A 21,459-nucleotide genomic window follows, 5' to 3' on the forward strand; every position below is an offset into this window, starting at 1 on the left:
GTCTGACTCCTGCTTTGGGCAGCTGTGTCACCCCTTCGGCCAGGGATCCACTATTTCTGCTGCCTGCTCTGCACTTGCAGCCCGTGCGGGTCGATTTACACCTTCGTTCGCCCATCTGCGCACTCCCTCGCAGGCCCCATTAGTGCCAACCTGTGGGAGGCCTTGCCAGCCCGCGCGGTTTCACATACACTCGCCAACCCTCGCCAGCCACTCGGCGCAAGTGTGCGCGCCTGCACTGGGTGGTTTTGGGCTTTCTATTGTGTGCTTTTCGGCTTTTGGTTCTTTGGGTGTGTGTCCTTTTCCCGCACAATGGAGACTAGGGAAAGGAGAAGGAGTCGGGACTCCCTGGTGCCTCCTCCCGTTCTTTCCCCAACGCCTCTGTCTCCAGTCTCTCCTCAGGGTTCTCTGGGCAGTTCTGTGACCCCTTCGCCCAAGGATCCACCACCTGTGTGGACTGCGTTTCAATGGCGGGCAGTCTGGTACGTGCACATCCCACTTCTGCCTCTTTGCAGGCGCGCCTTGCCTGCCCAGAATGGAGACTACGGAACAGGGAGGGAGTCGGGACTCCCCGGTTCCTTCTCCCGTTCTTTCCCCAACGCCTCCGTCTCCAGTCTTTCCTCAGGGCTCTCCCAGCCAGTCTGCACTCAGTCCCACAGCTCACACGCGCACAAGCTGTGTGCGGAGCGCCCAAAAGGCAGGTTAACTGATTCCCTTATGCCTGAGCGAGATGGTAGCTGCAGGGTGGGAGGTGCATTATCACCGGGGCTCCACCAGCTGCTGTCTCAGTTCTCTTCACACAGTTTTCCTCACCAGTCTTTTCTCAGGCACCAGCCCACCCTGCTGCCGCCTCTACCCAGAGATCAAGGAGGGTGGCTGCCACTGCAATTTCTGCATTGGCCCTTTAAATGTCTCTTTGCATCCCCAGCCACCTGTCTCTGGCAGAGAGCGCCCCATAGCTTTTCGGGGTTGTGTTTTGTCTGTATTTTCCTGGTTTTAGCTGCTGTAGTTTAGAGGTCCCTGTTTATGATTCAGACCCCGTTCTTCTCGAGGGGAGCTAACTGGCCGTTTCAATGTCCCTCTGGTGCTGGTGCCCATGGGCACCGAGCCCACCCTCTCGAGCCTCCACCACACTTCTCACCCGTTGGGATGTGTGGAAGTTGAATCCACTGTCCGCAGCTCCAAGGCTCCTCTCCCACTATCGTTCCATTGTTTTCCAGGTGATTACTCCACTATTTAGTTGCAATTCCAGTTTGGTCTTGGGAGGAGGAGGTCAGCGTGACTCCCATTCACTCCTCTGCCATCTTTTTTTCCAGTTTGGTAGTTTCTTACAAAACTAAGCATACTCTTACCATGTGGTCCAGCAATCACACACCTTAATATTTATCCAAGGGGCTGAAAACTTATGTCCATGTAAAAACCTACACATGGATGTTTATAGCAGGTTTATTTTTAATTACCAAAACCTGGAAACAACAGAGACGTCCCTGAGTAGGTAAACGGATAAATAAACTGCGGTACATCCAGACAATGGAATATTATTCAGCACTACAAAGAAAGGAGTTATTATGCCATAAAAAGACATGAAGGAAATTTAAAATTCATATTACTAAATGAAAGAATTCAACTTGAAAAGGCTACATACCTTATGATTCCAACCAACTACATGACATTCTGAAAAAGGCAAAACTATGGAGACAGTGAAAAAGACAGTGGTTTCCCAGGTTGAGAGCAGGGGTAGGATGGAAAAAATAAATAGGTGAAGCACAAAAGGATTTTTAGGGCAGTGAAACTACTCTGTGTGCTACTATAATGGTAGTTACATGTCATTAAAAATTTGTCCAAACCACAGACTGTATAAGATCAAAAGTGAATCCTAATGTAAACTATGGACTTTGGGGTGATAACGATGTATCAATGTATCTTCATCAGTTGTAACAAATGTGCCACTCTGGTGGGGAATGCTGATAATGGGAGAGGTTATGCATAAGAGAAGGCAGGGTTAATGGGAAATCTCTGTACTTTCCACTCAATTTGGCTAAGAACCTAAAACTGCTTTAAAAAAATAAAGTCCATTTTTAAAAATTTTAGGCTCACTTAATAAACCAATTTTGGAAAAAAATAGAAAAGAAATAGATTAATCAACAAATATTGTTGTGAAAATTGGCTAGTTAGAAGTAGATAAATTTAAGCATTCTCCACAAACTATCTACCAAAATAAATTCCAGCTGAATTGAAGACCTAAATATGAAGGAGAAGAAAGAAGATAGGGGGGATGGGGAGGGAGAAAGAAGAAAGAAGGAGGCAGAGGGAGTGGAAGAGGAGAAGGAGGAAGAAAGGAGGAGGAGGAAGAGGAAGGAAGAAGGAAGAAAGGAAGGAAGGAGAAGGAGTCAGAGAAGGAGGGGGAAAGAAGGAGAAGAAGGAGAAGAAGGAGATGAAGAGCCCTGGATGGTGTGGCTCAGTGGAATGTGCACCAGCCTGAGAGCCAAAGGATCACTGGCTTGATTCCAAGTCAGGGCACATGCCTGGTTGCAGGGCCAGACTCCCAGTAGGGGGCTCGAGAGGCAACCACACACTGACGTTTCTCTCCTCTTTCTCCCTCCCTTCCCTTCTCTAAAAATAAATAAATAAAATCTTGAAGGAGGAGGAGGGGGGAGGGGAAGGAATGGGGAGAGGAGGAGGGAAGAAAAACCCTGTATATCCTACAAGGGAATAGTAAGGGAAAGTGAGAATATTGGATTTTTTAATTAAAAAATTTTTCAATGTACAAAAGCACAAGTATATATCAAAAAGGAACAGAGAGATGCATAAATTTTAAATTTCTGTGCATAAAATTTAAAAAGACATGCCCTGGTTGGGTGGCTCAGGTGGTTGGAGCATTATCCATACACCAAAAGGCTTCAGGTTCAATATCCAGTCAGGGCACATACCTAGGTTGCAGGTTTGATCCCCAGTCGGGGTAGGTACAGGAGGCAACTGATCAATGATTCTCTCTCACATGTATTTTTCTCTCTCTCCCTTCCTCTCTCTCTAAAATCAATAAATATATCCTTAGGTGAGGATTAAAAAAAACCTTACAAACTCATGAATGTTCAGCATTTTTATAATAGCAAAAAATATTTTAAAATGTAAACAACTTGAACATTTATCAGTAGGGCACTGTTTAAATTAGGGTATATGAATGCATGTGATATTATATGCACATTAAAAATTATGCTGTGTGGCCCTGGCCTGGCTGGAGCATTGTCCCAAAATACCAAGGTTGTGGGTTCGATTCCCCAGTCAAGGCACAAACAAGAGTCAATCAAGGAATGCATCAATAAGTGGCACAACAAACTGAAGTCTTTCTCTCTCTCTCTCTCTCTCTCTTTCAAATAAATAAATAAATAAAATTTTAAAAAGAGTATAATACAAAAATGATGTTGTATATTTGCTGAAAGAGTAGACGGCTTCCCAATTCCCCTGATCCTGAGGAAGAAGCACCTAAACTATGTAGCATTCTACTCTCTAGAATAACTAATGTACTTTTACTCCCACCAGCTGAATCATGGCTAATGGAGGGGCAGTTATTTATGCTCACAGACCTATTTCTGTCTACTGTACTTGTAATTTCACACTGAAAGTAATGATTATGCATATTGATGAAGTGAATATGTATGTTTTAATGAGCATGAAATAATGTGCTCTGAAAATCCTCAATAAAGACTTTATGTCAAATTAAGTATGGGCAAGACAACTTTCAAAATTAGGGAAAAAAACCCAACTAAACACGTAGAATGTTTTATATTTGTTTTATAGAATCGTCCAATTGCTAGTCCAATATAAAGAACATGAAACTGGAAGTCCTGCATGATGTATCATGGGGACAATTCATACAAGAAAGACAATATGAAATGCCATCAGTGTATCTACACGCACAGAAAAGGTTTTGGCCTTATAGCCACAGACTGTTGAATAAATGTAAATTTAGATATTTCAAATTAAAATAAAATGTTTGAGCGTTATATCTTACCACTGTTTGATTCCCTTCACTTAATCAATCAGCAAATGATCCAGATCTTGATGGATAAAAAGGCTTTTTATCCTGTTGTTATCAAAAATGATGTGGTAGTTAATGGGTAAATAAAACAAATGTTTGAATGTTGGGGAAAAAAATCAACAACTAAAGATGCTATATGAATGAAGGACTACTCATACCATAATGAAAAGCTACAGTAATTAAACCTGAGTTGTGATGGCACTCAAATAGAGAACAAACCATACTTGAAATCCAGAAATAGACCTATGTGCCAAGGGAATTAAGTATATTCAAAATAAATTACATATGGAGTGATTTAAATGTATAAAATTTAGCCATAAAAGTAATAAAGAAACCATAGAGAAACATTTTTAATCATTCTAGAGTGGGGAAGCCCTTTCTAAGCATCATACAGAGCCCAGAAGCCCTGAATGATTAATTTGACTTACTTTTTTTGCATAGTAAAAGCCAGCATTAAAAAATATCAGGACAACAGTGTGGTGACTGCTGTGGGGAGGAGAGTATAAAGGGACTAAATGGTAATGGAAAAAAATACAATAAAGATTAAATTTTAAAAAGTCTAAAGACAAACTACAAAAAATTATTCACAACTCACATTACAAGACAAAGGACTAATTTTCTTCTTTAAATAAATTTATTGCGGTAACATTGGTTAATACATTATATAAGTTTCAAGAGTATAATTCTATCATACATCATCTGTATATTGCACTGTGTGCTCACCACTAGTTTTCTTAATAAATACAGAGCTCCTATAAATCCACAGGATGAAACTAAAAATCTAAGGAAAATGGGAAAAAATAGTAAAAGTTCACAGAAAAATAATTTAATGACTCTTATAAGCATCTTTAATGGTAAGAGAAATGTAACTTTTCACCTAGTATTATTGGGGATAGTTTAAAGTTTAGTAACGTCCTGTATTGGCAATGGTATAAAAAATTAGATACTCTTATGTATCGGTGAGGGTGCGAAGAGACATAACTTCCTGGAGGGCAATTTAGCAACAGCTCTCAAAATTGAAAACCACAGCCCTGATCGGTGTGGCTCAGTTGGTTGGATGGCCTCCCACAAAGCAAACGGTTGCCAGTTCAATTCACAGTCAGGGCACATGCTTAGGTTGCTGGCCAGGTGCATGTAAGAGAGGCAACTGATGGATATTTCTCTCACAGGTCAATGTTTCTCTCCCTCCTTTCCTCCCTCCCTACTCCTTTCTCTAAAACTAAATAAATAAAATCTTTCATAAAAAAGCTGAAAAGCACATACCCTTCAGAAAACTGAGGTGAACCTCAGAATGGTGGGTACACATTTGGTGGCTGGAGAGATTATAATGGATGGCTGCTGTATTTTGACCAAGGTTATGAAGGGCCTGGTGTGTAGAAAACAGCTGCAGCACAGGTGGAAAAGGAAACTTTGCAGATATCGACCTACTAAGAACTTCTGACAGCCTTGAATTATTCTGCTTTTGAAACAGACAGAATGAGAAATGAATTTGAAAGACTAGCTGCTCTACAACCAATTGAATTGCTCAGTATAAAACAATATGAACTTCCAGCCCCTTCCTTGGGTCAGAAAAATGACATTACTGCATGGCAAGAATGTGTAAAAAATTTTATGGCCTAGCTATAGCATCAAATGGTTCCAACTGAGAATCTGGAAGTAATGTCACAGCACAGATATAATGTCTGGAAAGCATATAATGAAAATCTACTTCACATGACTGAACATGCACAGAACAAACTCCAGAAGTTAAGGAAACATATTCAAAATTTAAACTGGCAGCGAAAGAACATGCAACTCACAGTTGGATCTAAGTTAAGGGAAATGAAGTCAAAATGGGTAGCCGTGGGTCCTAGAACACACACAAATCCACCCACCCTGGAATCAGCATCGGAAATGCCAAATTTGCTTGTGGTTAATGGGGGAAGTGACTGAAAGCCAGATGAGAGCCTAGCAAGTGACACTGTTCCTTCTCGGACCCTGCCTCCACATTCAGCATCACAAGGCAGTGACCTGGGTTGCCCTGCCTTGGTGAATATCTAAAGCTCCGCCCCTTCAAACGTAACAGGTATGCCAAGACCAAGATGTATGGCCCAAATGAAAGAAGAGATCAAAGCTCCAAAAACAGAACTAAGCAGTGAAGAGACAGCTAACCTATCGGATGCACAGTTCAAAACACTGGTAATCAGGACACACAGAAATGGTTGAGTATGGTCGCAAAATGGAGGAAAAAGTGAAGGTTATGCAAAGTGAAATAAAGAAAAATATACAGGAACCAACAGTAAAGGGAAGGAAACCGGGACTCAAATCAACAGTTTGGAGAAAGGAAGAGATCAACATTCAACCAGAACAGAATGAAGATACAAGAATTCAAAAAATGAGGAGAGGCTTAGGAACATCTGGGACAACTTTAAACATTCTTACATCTGAATCATAGGGGTGCCAGAAGAAGAGGAAGAGCAAGAAATTGAAAACTGATTTGAAGAAATAATGAAGGAGATCTTCTCCAATCTGGAGAAGGAAATAGACTTCCAGGAGATCCAGGAAGCTCAGAGAGTCCCAAAGAAGTTGGACCCAAGGAAGCACACACCAAGGCACATCATAATTATATTACCCAAGATTAAAGATAAGAAGAGAATCTTAAAAGCAGCAAGAGAAAAGCAGTAAGTTACCTACAAAGGCGTTCTTATAAGACTGTCAGCTGGTTTCTCAAAAGAAATTTTGCAGGCAAGAAGGGGGTGGAAAGAAGTATTCAAAGTCATGAAAAGCAAGGGCCTACACTCAAGATTACTCTATCCAACAAAGCTATCATTTAGAATGGAAGGGCAGATCAAGTGCTTCCCAGATAATATCAATTTAAAGGAGTTCGGCATCATCACCAAGCCCTTATTATATGAAATGTTAAAGGGACTTATCTAAGAAAAAGAAGATCAAAAACTGTGAACAGTAAATTGACAACAAACTCACAACTATCAACAATGGAACCTAAAAAAAACCCCCCAAAAACTGAGCAAACAACTAGAACAGGAACAGAATCACAGAAATGGAAATCAGAGGGGTGGGGAAAGGAGGAGAATGGGGGGAAAGGTACAGAGAATAAGCAACATAAATAGTAGGTACAAAATAGACAGGGAGAGATTAAGAATTGAATAGGAAATGGAGAAGCCAAAGAATGTATATGTACGACCCATGGACATGATGTAAGGGGGCAGAATGCTGATGGGGTTGGTGCAGGGTAGAGGGGAATAAAGGGGAGAGAAAAAATTGGGACAACTGTTGTAGCATAATCAATAAAATATTTAAATAATCGTATTAGGAAAAATTAAGACCAGCAATTTTCTTTCATGAAAAAAGTAACATACAACTATTAAAAAAAAATGGGTCGGCCTGGTCCGTAAGAATTTGTAAGATTGAAAGGACTATTGTGCAATTAGAAAATGAAGTCTTTCAAATAAAGTAGCAATATGGAGAGGCCAAGAAAGAAAATATCCTACAAGACTTCTATAAAGATCAATTAATTTGGTGGGTAGAAAGGAAAGCAAGTTGGGTTTTCACAGATGATCAGGTACCTTAACTATGAAGGCCAACGGCATCTTATGAAAATCATCAGTGGCTTAAATGTTTAGAAACCACAGAAAGTGGACTGTTATTTCTATTGGTACATTAGCAAAATAAAAAATTTCAATTTGGTGATAAAAAAGGAAAGAAAAGGGGAGCACATACCCTTTAGCCTAAGAATTCTATTTCTAGGAATATAGTAAAGGGCAAGATGATCTACATAGAAGGTTATTCACTACAGCATTATTACAAGCAGCAAATGACTGAAAGCAATCTAAATGTCCACTGCTAGGAGACTGGTTAAATAAATTATGATATATACATACAATGGAACATTAACAAATGACAGTTGTAAAAAAGAATGATGTTCTTTAGGTAATGATTTTAAATTAATGACAAGATATATCAAGTGAAAAAAGCAAGGTGCAGAATAGATTATAGTGTGCTCTTATTTGTATTAAAAATCAGGAGGTAGCAAAGAAAGTTATTTGTATTTGTTTTTATATGCATAAAAATTCCCTGGAAGGACACTGCTGAACACTAGTGGGATCAGAAGGAAATGAGATATTTCATTGTATATGGTTTTACACTTTTTGTTTTTTAACCATACAAATATATTGTCCATTTAAAAAATTAAATATTTTAAAGCAAGCTATGGAGTGATAAATACAGTAGGATCCTAATGTTTTAAAAAGCACATAAGGGCAGAGAAAAAATAAGAAAATCTACCAAAATATTAAAGAGTGATTGTTATTGCTATGGAAGGACTAAAAGCCCAGATGCAGGCTGTCAAAGGAAAATGAGATTCTTCTAAGAATATAATCAGGATGTTAAAGCCTTTCTGAGGCCCTGATTTAACACACACACACACACACACACACACACACACACACACACACACACACACCCCCCCCGCCCCCAGCCAATTTAAAACGCACACGTGCCTTTCTCAGGCCCTGATTTAAAACTAACTCTCTCTCTCTCTCTCTCTCTCCTTCCCTCCCTCCCTCCCTCCCTCCATTACATTACACATTCTTTATGAAAGCCCAGAAGAAATGACCTGCATAAATCATTGTACCTCTTCCCCCTCTGCTAGGGCACAACACCCAGAATAGTTTCTGGATGACACAGCAGGCAGCTCTTTAGGGAGGGAATGAAAGGGAAAAACAAGTCTTTGACACAGACTTCAATTTTTAGGTCTTTACGAGACAGAACAGAGCAGTGGTGAAATTACTATGAAGCTTTCATTTTTGATTCTCGCACTCAGGCCTATAGTTGCTGTGTGTGTATGACAGATTGGCCTAGTTTTTTTCTGCTTTCACTATTTACACAGCTGCTGTATTGCAGTTGGTCATATACTTTAGTATTTTTTACTGTGATAACCAGGTACCTTCACAGAAATCAACACTTTTAATAACTGTAACAAGATATGTTAATATTGTTTTGCATTTACCAAGCATTTTCATTTGAGAACTTCGTTGACTTTACTCTTTCATCATGACACATTTTCTCTTTCTGGCACAGCTGGTAAGAGTCTTGTAGTACGGTTAAATGATTACTCTAGATGACATTGTAAAATTAGTAATAGAACTAGAAGGCAGGGCCACTAAGCTGGTAGTTATTTTAGTCATCAGTCTGGGAAGCTTATGTATTGAGTTTTTGTACAACATGTTGGCAGGATTCCCTAGTTTCTAACTTGAAAGACTGAGTAGCTGGCAATGCCACAAATAAGTATTAAAAATACCAGGAGGAAGGACAATCTCATGGAAGAAAATGCTTGTTTTGGGTCATGTTGTGTTTGGTCTGTAGGATAGATAGCCAGCTAAGTATAACAGACAGCTAGTCTTATAGATCTGGAGTTCAGCAGAGATGTCTGAGCCTGGGGTTATTAGTGTATAGATGATAATTGAAATGGTGCAGGTGGATAACATTATTTCAGGATAATTAACAGAGAAAGAAGAGATAAAGACATAGAACAGAACCCCATTAAAGGCTAAAATCCAAGAGGAAGAGATTCCAGGGAAAGAATCTAAGAAAGAGTGGTCACAGAGGTAAGAAAAGGTCCCTATGACACGGCAAAATAAGAATGCCATAAAAGTCAAGGACCGATGGTGATCAATAGTGAAAAACACAAGACAGTGTTCAAAGGAGAAATGTTCATTGGATTTGGTAACATGTCATTTTCACCTAAACTTTAGCACCAATGGTAAGAGAAGAAACCAAATTACAGTGGGTTAATTTAGTCTGTTTTGAAATTCCAATGTTCATAATTATTTTTTTCATAAGAGTACATGTAACTTTTTTCTTTCTTTTTTTTCTAATGGAATGAGTACATGTAACTTGAAACTTTAAAGAAAAAGGAACATTTATGAATTATTCCTGTGTGCCATAAACTTCAATGGGCAAATCTGTATGTTTTTTCCTTTAATCTCTCCATCAAACACTATGATATAAATAATATTATCCTCATTTTTACAGATGACAAAAGCAATGCTCAAAAAGTAGTATTACCTAGTAGTTAAGACTGATAATTTATTATGTTTTCTAAAGCTTTGCATGTATTATCGCATTTAATTCTTACAATAGTCCCACAAGACTTACCCAATACCACACAGTAGGGAAGCTGAGATTAAAATATGAGCAGTCTGACTCAAAAGCCTATCACTGTAACTACTATATGTCATTTCCTCCCCAATCCTGAAGGACCTGAGCAATGAGTCTGGATTTAAACCTAGGTTATGTCTGATTCTAAATTCTTGTGTCAGTCTGCTACACAAAGCTGCCTCCCAATTCCTAGATTAGTGTTTTAATAATGATGACCATTCTTTTTTCTTTAAAGGACAAAAAATTTCTCCTATTTTCAAAACTTATTAAAAGAGAAGGCCTTGCCTTTAGAACTTACTCTGAATAAAGAAAATCTAACCTAAGCCAACTTTCCCACTAAATTCTAAAAATATCCAGTAGGAACATGTCTTAAAGATATTGCTTAAAGGGAATTTACACATTTTTAGAAGGGAAGGGAGCACCATAAATCCTATCAACTACAAATACTTTCACATCAATTCATTGATTAGATCTTTTCCAACATGACTGCTAGTTGAGAATAAATTCTGATAAAAAAGAAAGATAAGCCTGGCTCAGGGAAAAGAGTCTTAGGAAAAAATACTAGATTTTGACATGGAAACAGCACAAGTGTTTGGGAACACACAATTACGAACGTATTTGCGAGATGTGATTTTTAAAAAGCAATAGGATACCAGACTCAGTGACTCACTTAACAATTTTATTCAGACCTAACCTTATTTAAAACACTGCAAATGGACTAATTGCCTAGGATAAAGCAAAAACCATTAAATATTATTAGCTTCAACTCATTTTCAATATTCAAAGCATATTAGTGTTTGAGGATGTTAAGGAAATGAAACTCAACATCAATAAAGTTTCTATTTTAAAAAGTAAGCTATAACTACAACTACTATTCATAAGCATCACCCAGTTGTCTATGAAATAATGCTCACAGGATATACTAAAAATAACAATATTTCATCAGTATTTCTCAGATGTGTCCGAGGATGATCCTAAAGACTGATCATCACTGTCCTCATCCTCTTCCTTTGTCGTCATTGTAATATTGTACAGTACTTCCCTCAAGGGCTCACAGACTAACGGCCATCACCTTCTCCCTCCCATCAACTTAATGCAACTGTTTCTTTCCAACAACTGATTTACACAATCTGGCAAAAAGGGTCTACATACCTGGTCATGGATGAGCCCGTGATAGAGGATGCTCTGCATGTCCCTGCAAAGCCGTTCCAGGCCACCATATTTGGACCAGACATTGGGGTTGTTGGCTGACACTAAACCCTCCGCAGTAGTCTTCAAATTACCCAGCAACTGCCAGTGTTCCCTCCTGCAAGAACATGTTATAACAATGTTTAGTTAACTTGTTGTACCTAACCCTGATGATGTCAAAGAATGATTAAGGGAAGAATCCTTCTGCCCCACATCCTAACATCATTTCCGCTATTAATTTTTTACTTGGTCATAAGACCCAATTCTGAGAGGATCGAAGCTATAAAGAATACCATGATTGACTGATTGATTTTTATTGTTCCAATACATTTGTCTCCATTTACCCGCCACCACTCTCCCCTGCCCCACCCACCCTCACTGCCCCCCTCAATCCTTCCCCACCTTGGCTTTGTCTGTGTGTCCTTCACACATGTTCCTTGATCTGACCCTTCCCCTTCCCCTCCCCGCTACACCCCTCCCTCCCGTCCCCGTGGGTTTCTTCTTTTTTTCACTATTGCTAGTCATATTTTCCTTGCCTGCTTGCCTTGCTTATTAGGTTCCACTTACAGGTGAAGTCATATGGTATTTGTCTTTCACTCCTAGGCTTATTTCACTTAGCATAATGCTCTCCAGTTCCATCTATGCTGTCACAAAGGGTAGAACACCAAGATTTTTTTAAAAACCCTCACATTTACATGGCACACTAAGCTTTGCAAGGTGATCTTTGTCTAGTATTATTCAATCCTTACATAAGTAGCCAATAACCCTGTGTTTCTAGGAGTATGACCCAGTGAGATCCTTTTCTGGGCAGTGACATTACATGGACAACACACAAAGAAATGAGGACATTCGCTCAAAACCAGAAATATTTGCCAAACATAAAAGCCAAAAAACAACTTTTTATTCACTTTATTTCCAGCACTAAGTACACATACCTATACAGAAATATTAAGGATAATATAAACTGTCCATGATTTTCCCCCCATGATTTTTAAAGCTAAAATTGAGACAAAAATGTCTTATGTTTGCACTTAGCCATTTTGGGGCATGCCCCCAAATCAGTCAACTATTCAGTTATTCTCCTAGTGGAAAAGTTTAAAAACTGCTGCCCTAGATAATCTTCAAGGTTTTTCTAAGTCTCCAGCATTTCCTCACCACAGCTTCCAATCCAATAAAAACTCAAAACCAGCTTCATATGAATGAAAAAAATTGGATGCACTGAATCACACTGGATAAGGAAAAACATGAGGAGACGAGATTCCGAACTCCTCCTTTTGGGTCCCCAACTGTTATGCTAGAAACTTTACTCTGCCCCTTAATTTCTTTTTAGAATACTACTCTCCTCTTTTCAAGAACAGTAATGAGAATGGTAATGATTTCTTCCAGGAACTTTCACCCTAACTATTTTACATTATTGAAATACCTACAGGGATAGGAGAGTCCCGAATTGGAATCTTTTCTATCTGTACTCAAAATTAACCTCTCTCACACATTTTTCTACATTTTCTGAGCCATTTTAAAAAAGTGGATGAGTACAGTAAAGGCAGACAAATAAAACAAAATGAATGGAGCTAGGTCTGGTATAGGAATTTCATCTAAAAAGAGAAACCAAGATGGACCTCACTCTGGTCTTCTGCTCTGAAAGCCTTGAGATCAGATATTTATTCTAACTGGGAAACACCAGGCTTTCTGAATCTGACATCATTAAAGATTTCAGTCACCAGAGTCCTGTTCTATTTTCTCTGCCCTCCCCCATTTTTACTGAGATATAAATGACATATAACATTATATTAGTTTCAGGTGCACAACATAATGATTTGACATATATATAGTAAAATGACTACTATAATAAGTTTAGTAAACATCCATCACCTCACATAGTTACAGTTTCTTTTCTTATGATGAAAACTTTTAAGATCTACTTATAACAACTTTCAAATAAACAATACAGTATTGTTAACTATAGTCACGGGGCTGTATATTACATCCTCAGAACTTATTTATCTTATGACTAAAAGTTTGTACCTCTGGACCACCTTCACCCATTTCCCTCACCTCTGGCAACCAACAATCTGTTCTCTGTTGCTATGATTTTGGGCTTTTCAGATTCACACATAAGTGAGATCATACAGTATTTGTCTTTCGCTGTCTGACTTATTTCACTTAGTATAATGCCTTCAAAGTCCATAATGTTGCAAATGGTGACATTTTCTTCTTCTGCTTAGTGTTCCGTTGTATGGGTATCAATATCACATTTACTTTATCCATTTGCTTTCAGTGGTCATGTAGATTATTTCCATGTCTTGGCTAGTATGAGTAGTACTTCCATAAACACAGAAGTACAGATATCTTTTTAAAAATTATTGCAGGTATCTTTTTGAGATAGTGATTTTGTTCTTTGGATATATACCCAGAAAGAGAACTGCTGGATCATACAGTAATTCTTTTTTAAATATTGAGGTATCGCCACACTGTTTTCCATTGTAGCTGCACCAATTTATAATCCAACCAACGGTGCACAAGGGTCCCCCTTTCCTCACATCCTCATCAATACTTGTTATCTCTTGTCTTTTTGATGATAGCCTTTCTAACAGGTGTGAGGTGACATCTCATTGTGGTTTTGATTTGCATTTCCCTGATAACTGGTGATGTGGAACACCTTTTCATGTACCTGTTGGCAATCTCCCTGTTCTGTTCCTATACCAGGCCTGAGGGATATCTTAAGATAACTAAGATGTACACAGGACTGAGATGGTCATTAAAATGCCATTTATTGTTGTACTGTGAAAAACTGCCATTACAGAGACCACCTGAATGCCAACTTTTGCGTAAGTGACTCTCCATCTCCTATGCTTCCTCAGAGCTAATCTGGCCTGTTCAGACTGACACAGTTTTTACATTCCAATGAGTTTCAATTAAGTCTTGCAGGCCTGACTGTCAGCCTGGTTCCCAAATTACTATGCATATCTGTGTTCTGATTCATCCTCTACTAATCTTACAAGCTTAATTATCAAAGAACACCATGGTAAATCCTGAAAGCAAACACCAAGTACCCTATCATCCTAGGGCTTTGATGCCAAAACTGTATAAAGAGCATTGAAATCCTAGAAACCTTGAGCATTCAGATCTACTGAAAACTTCTCTGGGCAAAACTAAAGAATTTTCTTTCCCCACATTAAAGTGTCCCTGAGATACCAAACCTACAAAAGAAAGTGGCTCTTACTCTAAGATACACCAAGCCATCTATACTTGATACCTGCTCATGCAGAAAAAAAATAAACTTAAAAAAATTTTTTAATTTATATAGCTAGTCTGTTTAGTATCTTAACCTTTTTTAGGACCCTTTATCCTAATCATATAGTTATCATTTTCAGAGAGTTGAAATACTAAATTCAATTCAAGCCCATATATAGTGGTTGGATTAATTCATTCATACTGGAATCTTAGATGCAAGTAAACAGATCACCACCAGAAATCAAACACCACTCCTCATTCTTTAACCACATTTTAGCAAGTACTGTCAGTCTTTCCTAAGTTAAACCTGTCTGATAATAATTATTTGGATGCTATCACCCTGTATTCACAGGTAACCTTTACCTGGGCATAGGCTAGGCCTTTGCAGTGTTTTAGGTTCAAAACCCCCTTGCAGAGCCAATTCTGCAAGTACGAAGAGTATTCTCCTTTAATAGCTATAAATGAAAAGCTGTCTTTCTAAGCCACTTACCATGTACCACGGAAGCATCAGGCCTGAGTGGCAAGGACCAGCATAATTCACCTCTACCTGAATAATTTTCATCAACAAGCAGTAAAGCCAATCTCAGAATAAAGTCCTACCTATTTTCTTCTGGGAGGTTTTTAACTACATTCCTCCTTTAAAGAGGAACAGGAATTGCTTAAGCAACTCAAATCAGGATATCCAAGGAAAAACAGTTTTCCTAAATGCCAACTCAATCTTAAGGTTGTCAAATCACTATTAGATGTGACGCTCAGGGTTAAAACAGAAAAGTTATAAGCAAATGTGACTTTTTAAAATGTTACACTCAATAGGTGAAATAAGTAGTAAATAAGTATTATGCAACTGTAAAGTGGGACTCAATGCAAGAAACATATAATAGTCTATTTTCAACCCCACATGCTCTTTTCAGTAGTAAAAGGAAATAGTTTCAACTTATTGGCATATCCCCTCTACAGTGTGTCATTTATGTGAAATGGATAGTGGTCTCTACCTGAGATCAGAGTTGAAAATCAGGTTGTCTCAGGTCAGGTAATGATTTGATCCCTGGAATGTGAGGAGAGGTATGTAACATCATATGATGGAATATCATGAAACCATTAAAATTTTTGATTAAGAAGAGTTTCCAAAGCTAATAATAGTAAGTTGAAGTATAAAAAGCAGAAAATAATTATTATATTTGTGATCTCAACATAAAAATATTGAGAAATAGCCCTGGCCAGTGTGGCCCAGTTGCTTGGGTGTCATCCCGTAAAGTGAGGGGTTGCCAGTTAAATTCCATTGCCAGCACAGGCTGGGTTGTGGGTTCAGCCCCAGGTTGGGGCACAGTCGACTTTTGGTTGAAATGGAGGTGTAGGTAAACATGCTTCGCCTCCTCCTACCACTACAGAAAAAATTACATCTAGACTATAAAACAAATATCACCCAGAACTGTCAGAAAATCAAGCTGTATGGAAGTCTGACAACCACCGATTTAAAGAAGCCACATTTATCCAAACATGTAGGGGGCCAGAGACTCGGAGAAAGGTGGAGAGCTGCAGGAGTGGTAGGGAGAGGTGATGGAACAGGGGTCCCACATTCACATGTGGTGGATAATAATCGGGAGGGATACCTCAGGAGCGTGGGGTCCCAACCCCAAACCAGACCACCCAGCAGCCCAGGATTCAAGGGCCAGGAAGATAAATCCCCATAACTTCCAGTTGTAAAAACTAGTGGGGGTTAGGGTGGTGAAAGAAACTGCCGGATTATCAGGAGACTCATTTTAAAGGCCCCACTGGACTTAGGACTTACGCAGACCTATTCCCTCTGGGATTCAGCACCAGGGCTACAGCTGGAAGGGCACAAGTGGCATAGGGGAGAAAGAGAGGAAACTGGAAATAGGGCGAGTAGTGGGAGACAGCTTCCTCCCAGGCAAACCTCCAGAAGCCCAGCAGTGGCACTCTCCCCTCTCCAAGTCCTCCCCCAACACAGAGCTACAAAGCAGTGAAACAGGTTGCCCTACCCTGGCGATCACCTAAGGCTCCACCCCACACAATTTACAGGTCTGCTCTTCTAAAAATAGGCCATGCTACTAAGATAGGGAATTAAAACAGCTCTACCTATTACACAGAAACAAATACAGGGAGGCTGCCAAATTGAGGAGACAAAGAAATATGGCCCAACTGAAAGAAAAAGAATTAAATTAAATGGAAATAACCAACCTATCAGATGTAGAGATCAAAACACTGGTTATCAGGATGCTCAAAGAACTCCTTTGAGTACAGCAAGAGCATAAAAAAGACCCAGGCAGAAATGAAGGTTACATTAGGTAAAATAAAGAAAAATCTACAGGGAACCAACAGTGGAAGGGATGAAACTGAGTATCAAATCAACAATTCGGAACATAAGGAAGAAAGCATTCAATCAAAAGAGCAAGAAGAATAAAGAATTTAAAAAAAAAAAGAAACAGGATAAAATATGAAGCCTCTGGGATATCTCCAAATGTGCCAACATCTCAATCATAGGGGTGCCAGAAGGAGAAGAGGAAGAGCAAGATGTTGAAAACTTACTTGAAAAAATAATGAAGGAGAACTTTCCCAATCTGGCAAAGGAAAAAGACTTCTAGGAGATCCAGGGAGCTCAGAGAGTCCCAAAGAAGTTGGACCCAAGGAAGCGCACACCAAGGCACATCACAATTACATTACCCAAGATTAAAGATAAGGAATCTTAAAAGCAGCAAGAGAAAAGGAGACAGTTATCTACCAAGGAGTTCCAATAAGACTATCAGCTGATTTCTCAAAAGAAATCTTACAGGAAAAAGGGACTGGCAAGAAGTATTCAAAGTCATGAAAAGCAAAGACCTACAACCTAGGTTACTCTATCTAGCAAAGTTATCATTTAGCATTAAAGGGCAGATAAAGTACTTCCCAGACAAGGTAAAGCTCAAGGAGATCATCATCACCAAGTCATTATTATATGAAATGTAAAAGGGACTTACTGTAGGAAAAAGATGAAGATCAAAACTATGAACATTAAAATGGTAATAAATTCACAACTATCAACAACTTAACATAAAAAAGAAACAAACCAAGAACAGGAACAGAATCATAGATATGAAGATCACTTTGAGGGTTATCAGCCAGGAGAGGGAAGAAGAAGAATGCGGGAAAAGGTGCAGGGATTAAGAAGCATAAATTGGTAGGTACAAAATAGAAAGGTGAATGTTAAGGATAGTATGGAAATATGAAGCCAAAAAACTTACGTGCACAACTTATGGACATGACCTAGGAAGGGGTGGATTTCTGGAGGGAATAGGGGTACTGGGCGGAGGGGGCAAAGGAGGAAAATTTGGGACAACTGAAATAGCATACTCAATAAAATATATTTTTTAAAAACAGAAGGCAACCAGTCAATGTTTTTCTCTTCAATTGATGTTTCTCTCCTCTATTCCCTCCCTGCCCCTCTCTCTAAAAATAAATAAATAAAATCTTTCACAAAAACACTGAGAAATAGTATGTTAATAGTAGTTACTTTTGGTTATATGAGGGGAAGTAGAATAGAGTTCTTTAGGTCTTCTTTGAGGCTATCAATTAATGAAAGATCAGTAATCTAAACAAAGTTCTTAAACAAGAAGTTGTAAAGCATCATGAGGATTTTTAAAATACTGAAGTATCAAGGGCATCTTATGCTGAAAGACTGGTCAGGCAAGTACTTGAGCCTTTTAATGACAGAAAGTACTTCCTGGAGAGAAGTAATGGATTCCTTCTTAAAGTACAGAAAAACATAATTAAGTAAAATAATGATTGGTAACACTGAGGTAGCAATTTTCTTCTTACCTGGCTCCATATTTTCTGTTTTTAATTATAAAGTATTTAATTTTTAGAATATGTAGTTAAATATTGATGATGTTTTTAAAAGAAATACTATATTATGCCTATAGAAAAAAATACACTTGAGTATTATAATCATCTCTCCACTCTGGTGTGCCTAGGCGAACCTAACCACTGGCGAGTACCATTCCTTTAATGGCTGACAGCAGAATCTTAATATCTAGAAGAGAATTATCAGTACTTGTAGGCATGCTGTGCAACTTCATACCTATTCAAAAAATGTCTCACCAATCACACTAAATTTGAATATATCAAATTTATTGAATTTCAACAAGTAGATTTACCAAAAGGAGGTAAAATCTTTTATGTTAGAAACTTAACCATATAATGTGTACAAACTCCTTAGCATGGAGTTCAAAATTCTCTACCCTGTGTGCCCTTTCTAAATACCAACTTTCCGGCTTAGTAATCTTAATGTAAATACTCTCTCTCTCTCTCTCTCTCTCTCTCTCTCTCTCTCTAACACACTCTATTAAAAACATGTCAACTTCATGCCTATTACCATGATTTCATTCATGCAGACCTTTCCACTTGGAAGGCTTCTCTTCTTGTCCCAACCAGGTATTCAGGCTCAACTCTAATTCAACCTCCCCCAAAATTCTAAATAATCTGACTTGCTATAAATCCTTTGTAAGAAACTCCATTTCATATACTGTCAATATACCACTCCTCCTAGTAACCCTTTAAAAAAATTGTTATTTAACAGTATGTGGTTTGTTTCCTTAAGGACAGGGACTATGTCTTTTCTATTTCGTTTGTATTTTTAATAAGCAAAGAGAAAAACGTCCTTCAGTGGAAAGAGAACAAGCTTCAGTCAGGCCTACTTAAATTTGAATCATAGTTCTCTGCAAACTGGCTGTGCATCTTTGGGGAAGCCATTTAAGCATTTAAACACTTTAAGCTTCAGTTCCCTCATTTGAAAAATGAAGTTAACAACAACTGCTTCAGAGTGATGAAATCTATAGAAATATTCCTCTCCTTTTCTCTGTCCTTTACCTTTGAACTTCCATTGCATAAATCTACTAAATCCAACTAAATTAGAAACGGTACCTAGTAGAGAACTGTCTTACCCATTCTGCTTCAGAGAAAATTCTGCCAAAAACAATCTGGGATTAGACAGTCTGCAAAATAATTAAGACTGGTCACAGTGCTCCACATCTAAAGACTATCTCAAATGCATTTAAACTAAGGTCAAATTTCTTCTTAATGAGCACAGACTCCGAGACCCTGCTTATGTTCATGGTGCTCTCACTGAAGAAGAAAAGCTGGGAAAGACTTCCTCAATATTGGATGTACCTTGTATATAACAGAGACTCAAATTTGCTTCTTTGATAGAATGCAAATAACCTATCAATTTTACTGCAACACAATAAGGTTGATTTCGTGGGTTACATAAGAAAGCCAACCTCATACCTTACAGTCACACCTTATGTTATCCGGGTAGCAGAGTGCTTTATAAGCAAGGTAAAAGAGGCACATACCACCCCCTCAATGGCAAAGGCACAGGACGAAAGACAGTGCTTCAGTTACCTCAGTTTCAGGAATACTATTTTAAAGTAAAAGGTGGCCATTGCTAGAACTAAAACTACCTTAACAAGTACTGAGCCAGGGAGGGAAACAGCAAGATAACATTACTAAAGTCATTTTTGGGGTGACACTGGTTCACAAAATTATACAGGTTCAGGTGCACAATTCAATAATACATCATCTATACACTGTATTGTGTTCACCACCAAAGTCAAGTCTCTGTCCCTCACCATTTATCCCTTCTACATTCTCCTCCACCTACCCCCATTCCCACTCCCCACTAAAAGTCATTGTTTTTAAATGATGGAATTAAGACCAAAGAGATACGAAATAAAAATAAATGTCAACAGAATAAACTCTACTAATTAAAACAAAAAAGTGAACTGAACAAAAAGGCAGGAGGAAACTATGATATTAATATCAAGGTTGTATTCAAGGCAACAATCACTAAAATGACAAAGTGGGCATAATAAAATATACCTCTCTTAATATTTATGTATCTAATAACATGGCCTCAAAATATATAAAAAACACAAACACAAAACAAAAACTGCAGGGGAAAAAAGGAAAATGAAATGAGCAAACAATGATAATGGAGGATTGACATTTAGATCATGAAATCCAAAAGTAAGACAGTGATAAGAGCTGAAAAAAGATAAATAATAAAACTGTTCTATTATATATAGAAAGCTACATACTGAGAACACTTTTTTAAAACATTCATAGAACAGTCACAAAAATTGGCCTTGCGCTAAGGCACACACACAAAAAAAGTCAGTAAATCCTCAAAAGTAAAAGTAGTACAGACATATTCTCTGGCCAGAAAGCAATAAAACAGTTGAGCAAAAAGCCAAAGAAGAAACAAATAGAAAATAAAATCCATGGAAAATTTTAAATTCTCAAATAAATCTTTTTTTTTTAAAAGATGTTATTTATTTTTAGAGAGAGAGGAAGGGAGGGAAAGAGGGAGAAAAACATTAATGTGTGGTTACCTCCCACATGCCCCCTACTGGGGACCTGGCCTGCAACCCAGGCATTTGCCCTGACTGGGAATCGAATTGGCAAACCTTTAGTTCACAGGCCGGCACTCAATCCACTGAGCCGCACCAGCCACGGCTCAGAGAACTCTTGAGGAAGCAAAAAATAAAATAATGAATGGTGCTGATGGGGAGTGGAAGAGGAATCATTACTACTGTTACTGCTTTCTTCTCAAAAGTATCCAAACGAGAGCTCATAAATAGAGAGACTATCTTAGAACCCTTCAGAAATTATGGGATTTTATTGACTATTTCCTAGTAAAAACTCTCATCAGTCTTACAATCCAGCAGGGTTATTATATGAGTTTCATTGGCAAAGTCATGGCTCCACAAACTTTGAGAGATAGTTTGCCAAGTCTCTATTTAGTCACTACAATTTACAACTTCTTTTAACAATCTTGTCTCCTCCCA

The 21,459-nt window shown here is 38.4% G+C and overlaps 1 protein-coding gene and 1 pseudogene across 5 annotated transcripts in view; one reads left to right on the forward strand and one right to left on the reverse strand.

Annotated features, from left to right (window-relative positions):
- The window catches only part of RUBCN (rubicon autophagy regulator), a 73,030-nt gene that overhangs the window by 36,912 nt on the left and 14,659 nt on the right, over positions 1-21,459 (reverse strand). For all 5 annotated transcript variants that reach the window (XM_054575161.1, XM_054575160.1, XM_054575158.1 and 2 more), the window contains exon 2: positions 11,348-11,501. In XM_054575161.1, the coding sequence (XP_054431136.1) occupies positions 11,348-11,386 (39 nt within the window). In that variant the 5' untranslated portion in view covers positions 11,387-11,501. The remainder of the gene's footprint in view (positions 1-11,347; positions 11,502-21,459) is intronic.
- Positions 5,328-6,035, forward strand: LOC129071808 (pre-mRNA-splicing factor SPF27-like; annotated as a pseudogene).

This window comes from Pteronotus mesoamericanus, unplaced genomic scaffold (assembly GCF_021234165.1).
Source record: "Pteronotus mesoamericanus isolate MK-2021 breed Mesoamerican mustached bat unplaced genomic scaffold, CSHL_Meso_final contig_27, whole genome shotgun sequence".
NCBI lineage: Eukaryota > Metazoa > Chordata > Mammalia > Chiroptera > Mormoopidae > Pteronotus > Pteronotus mesoamericanus.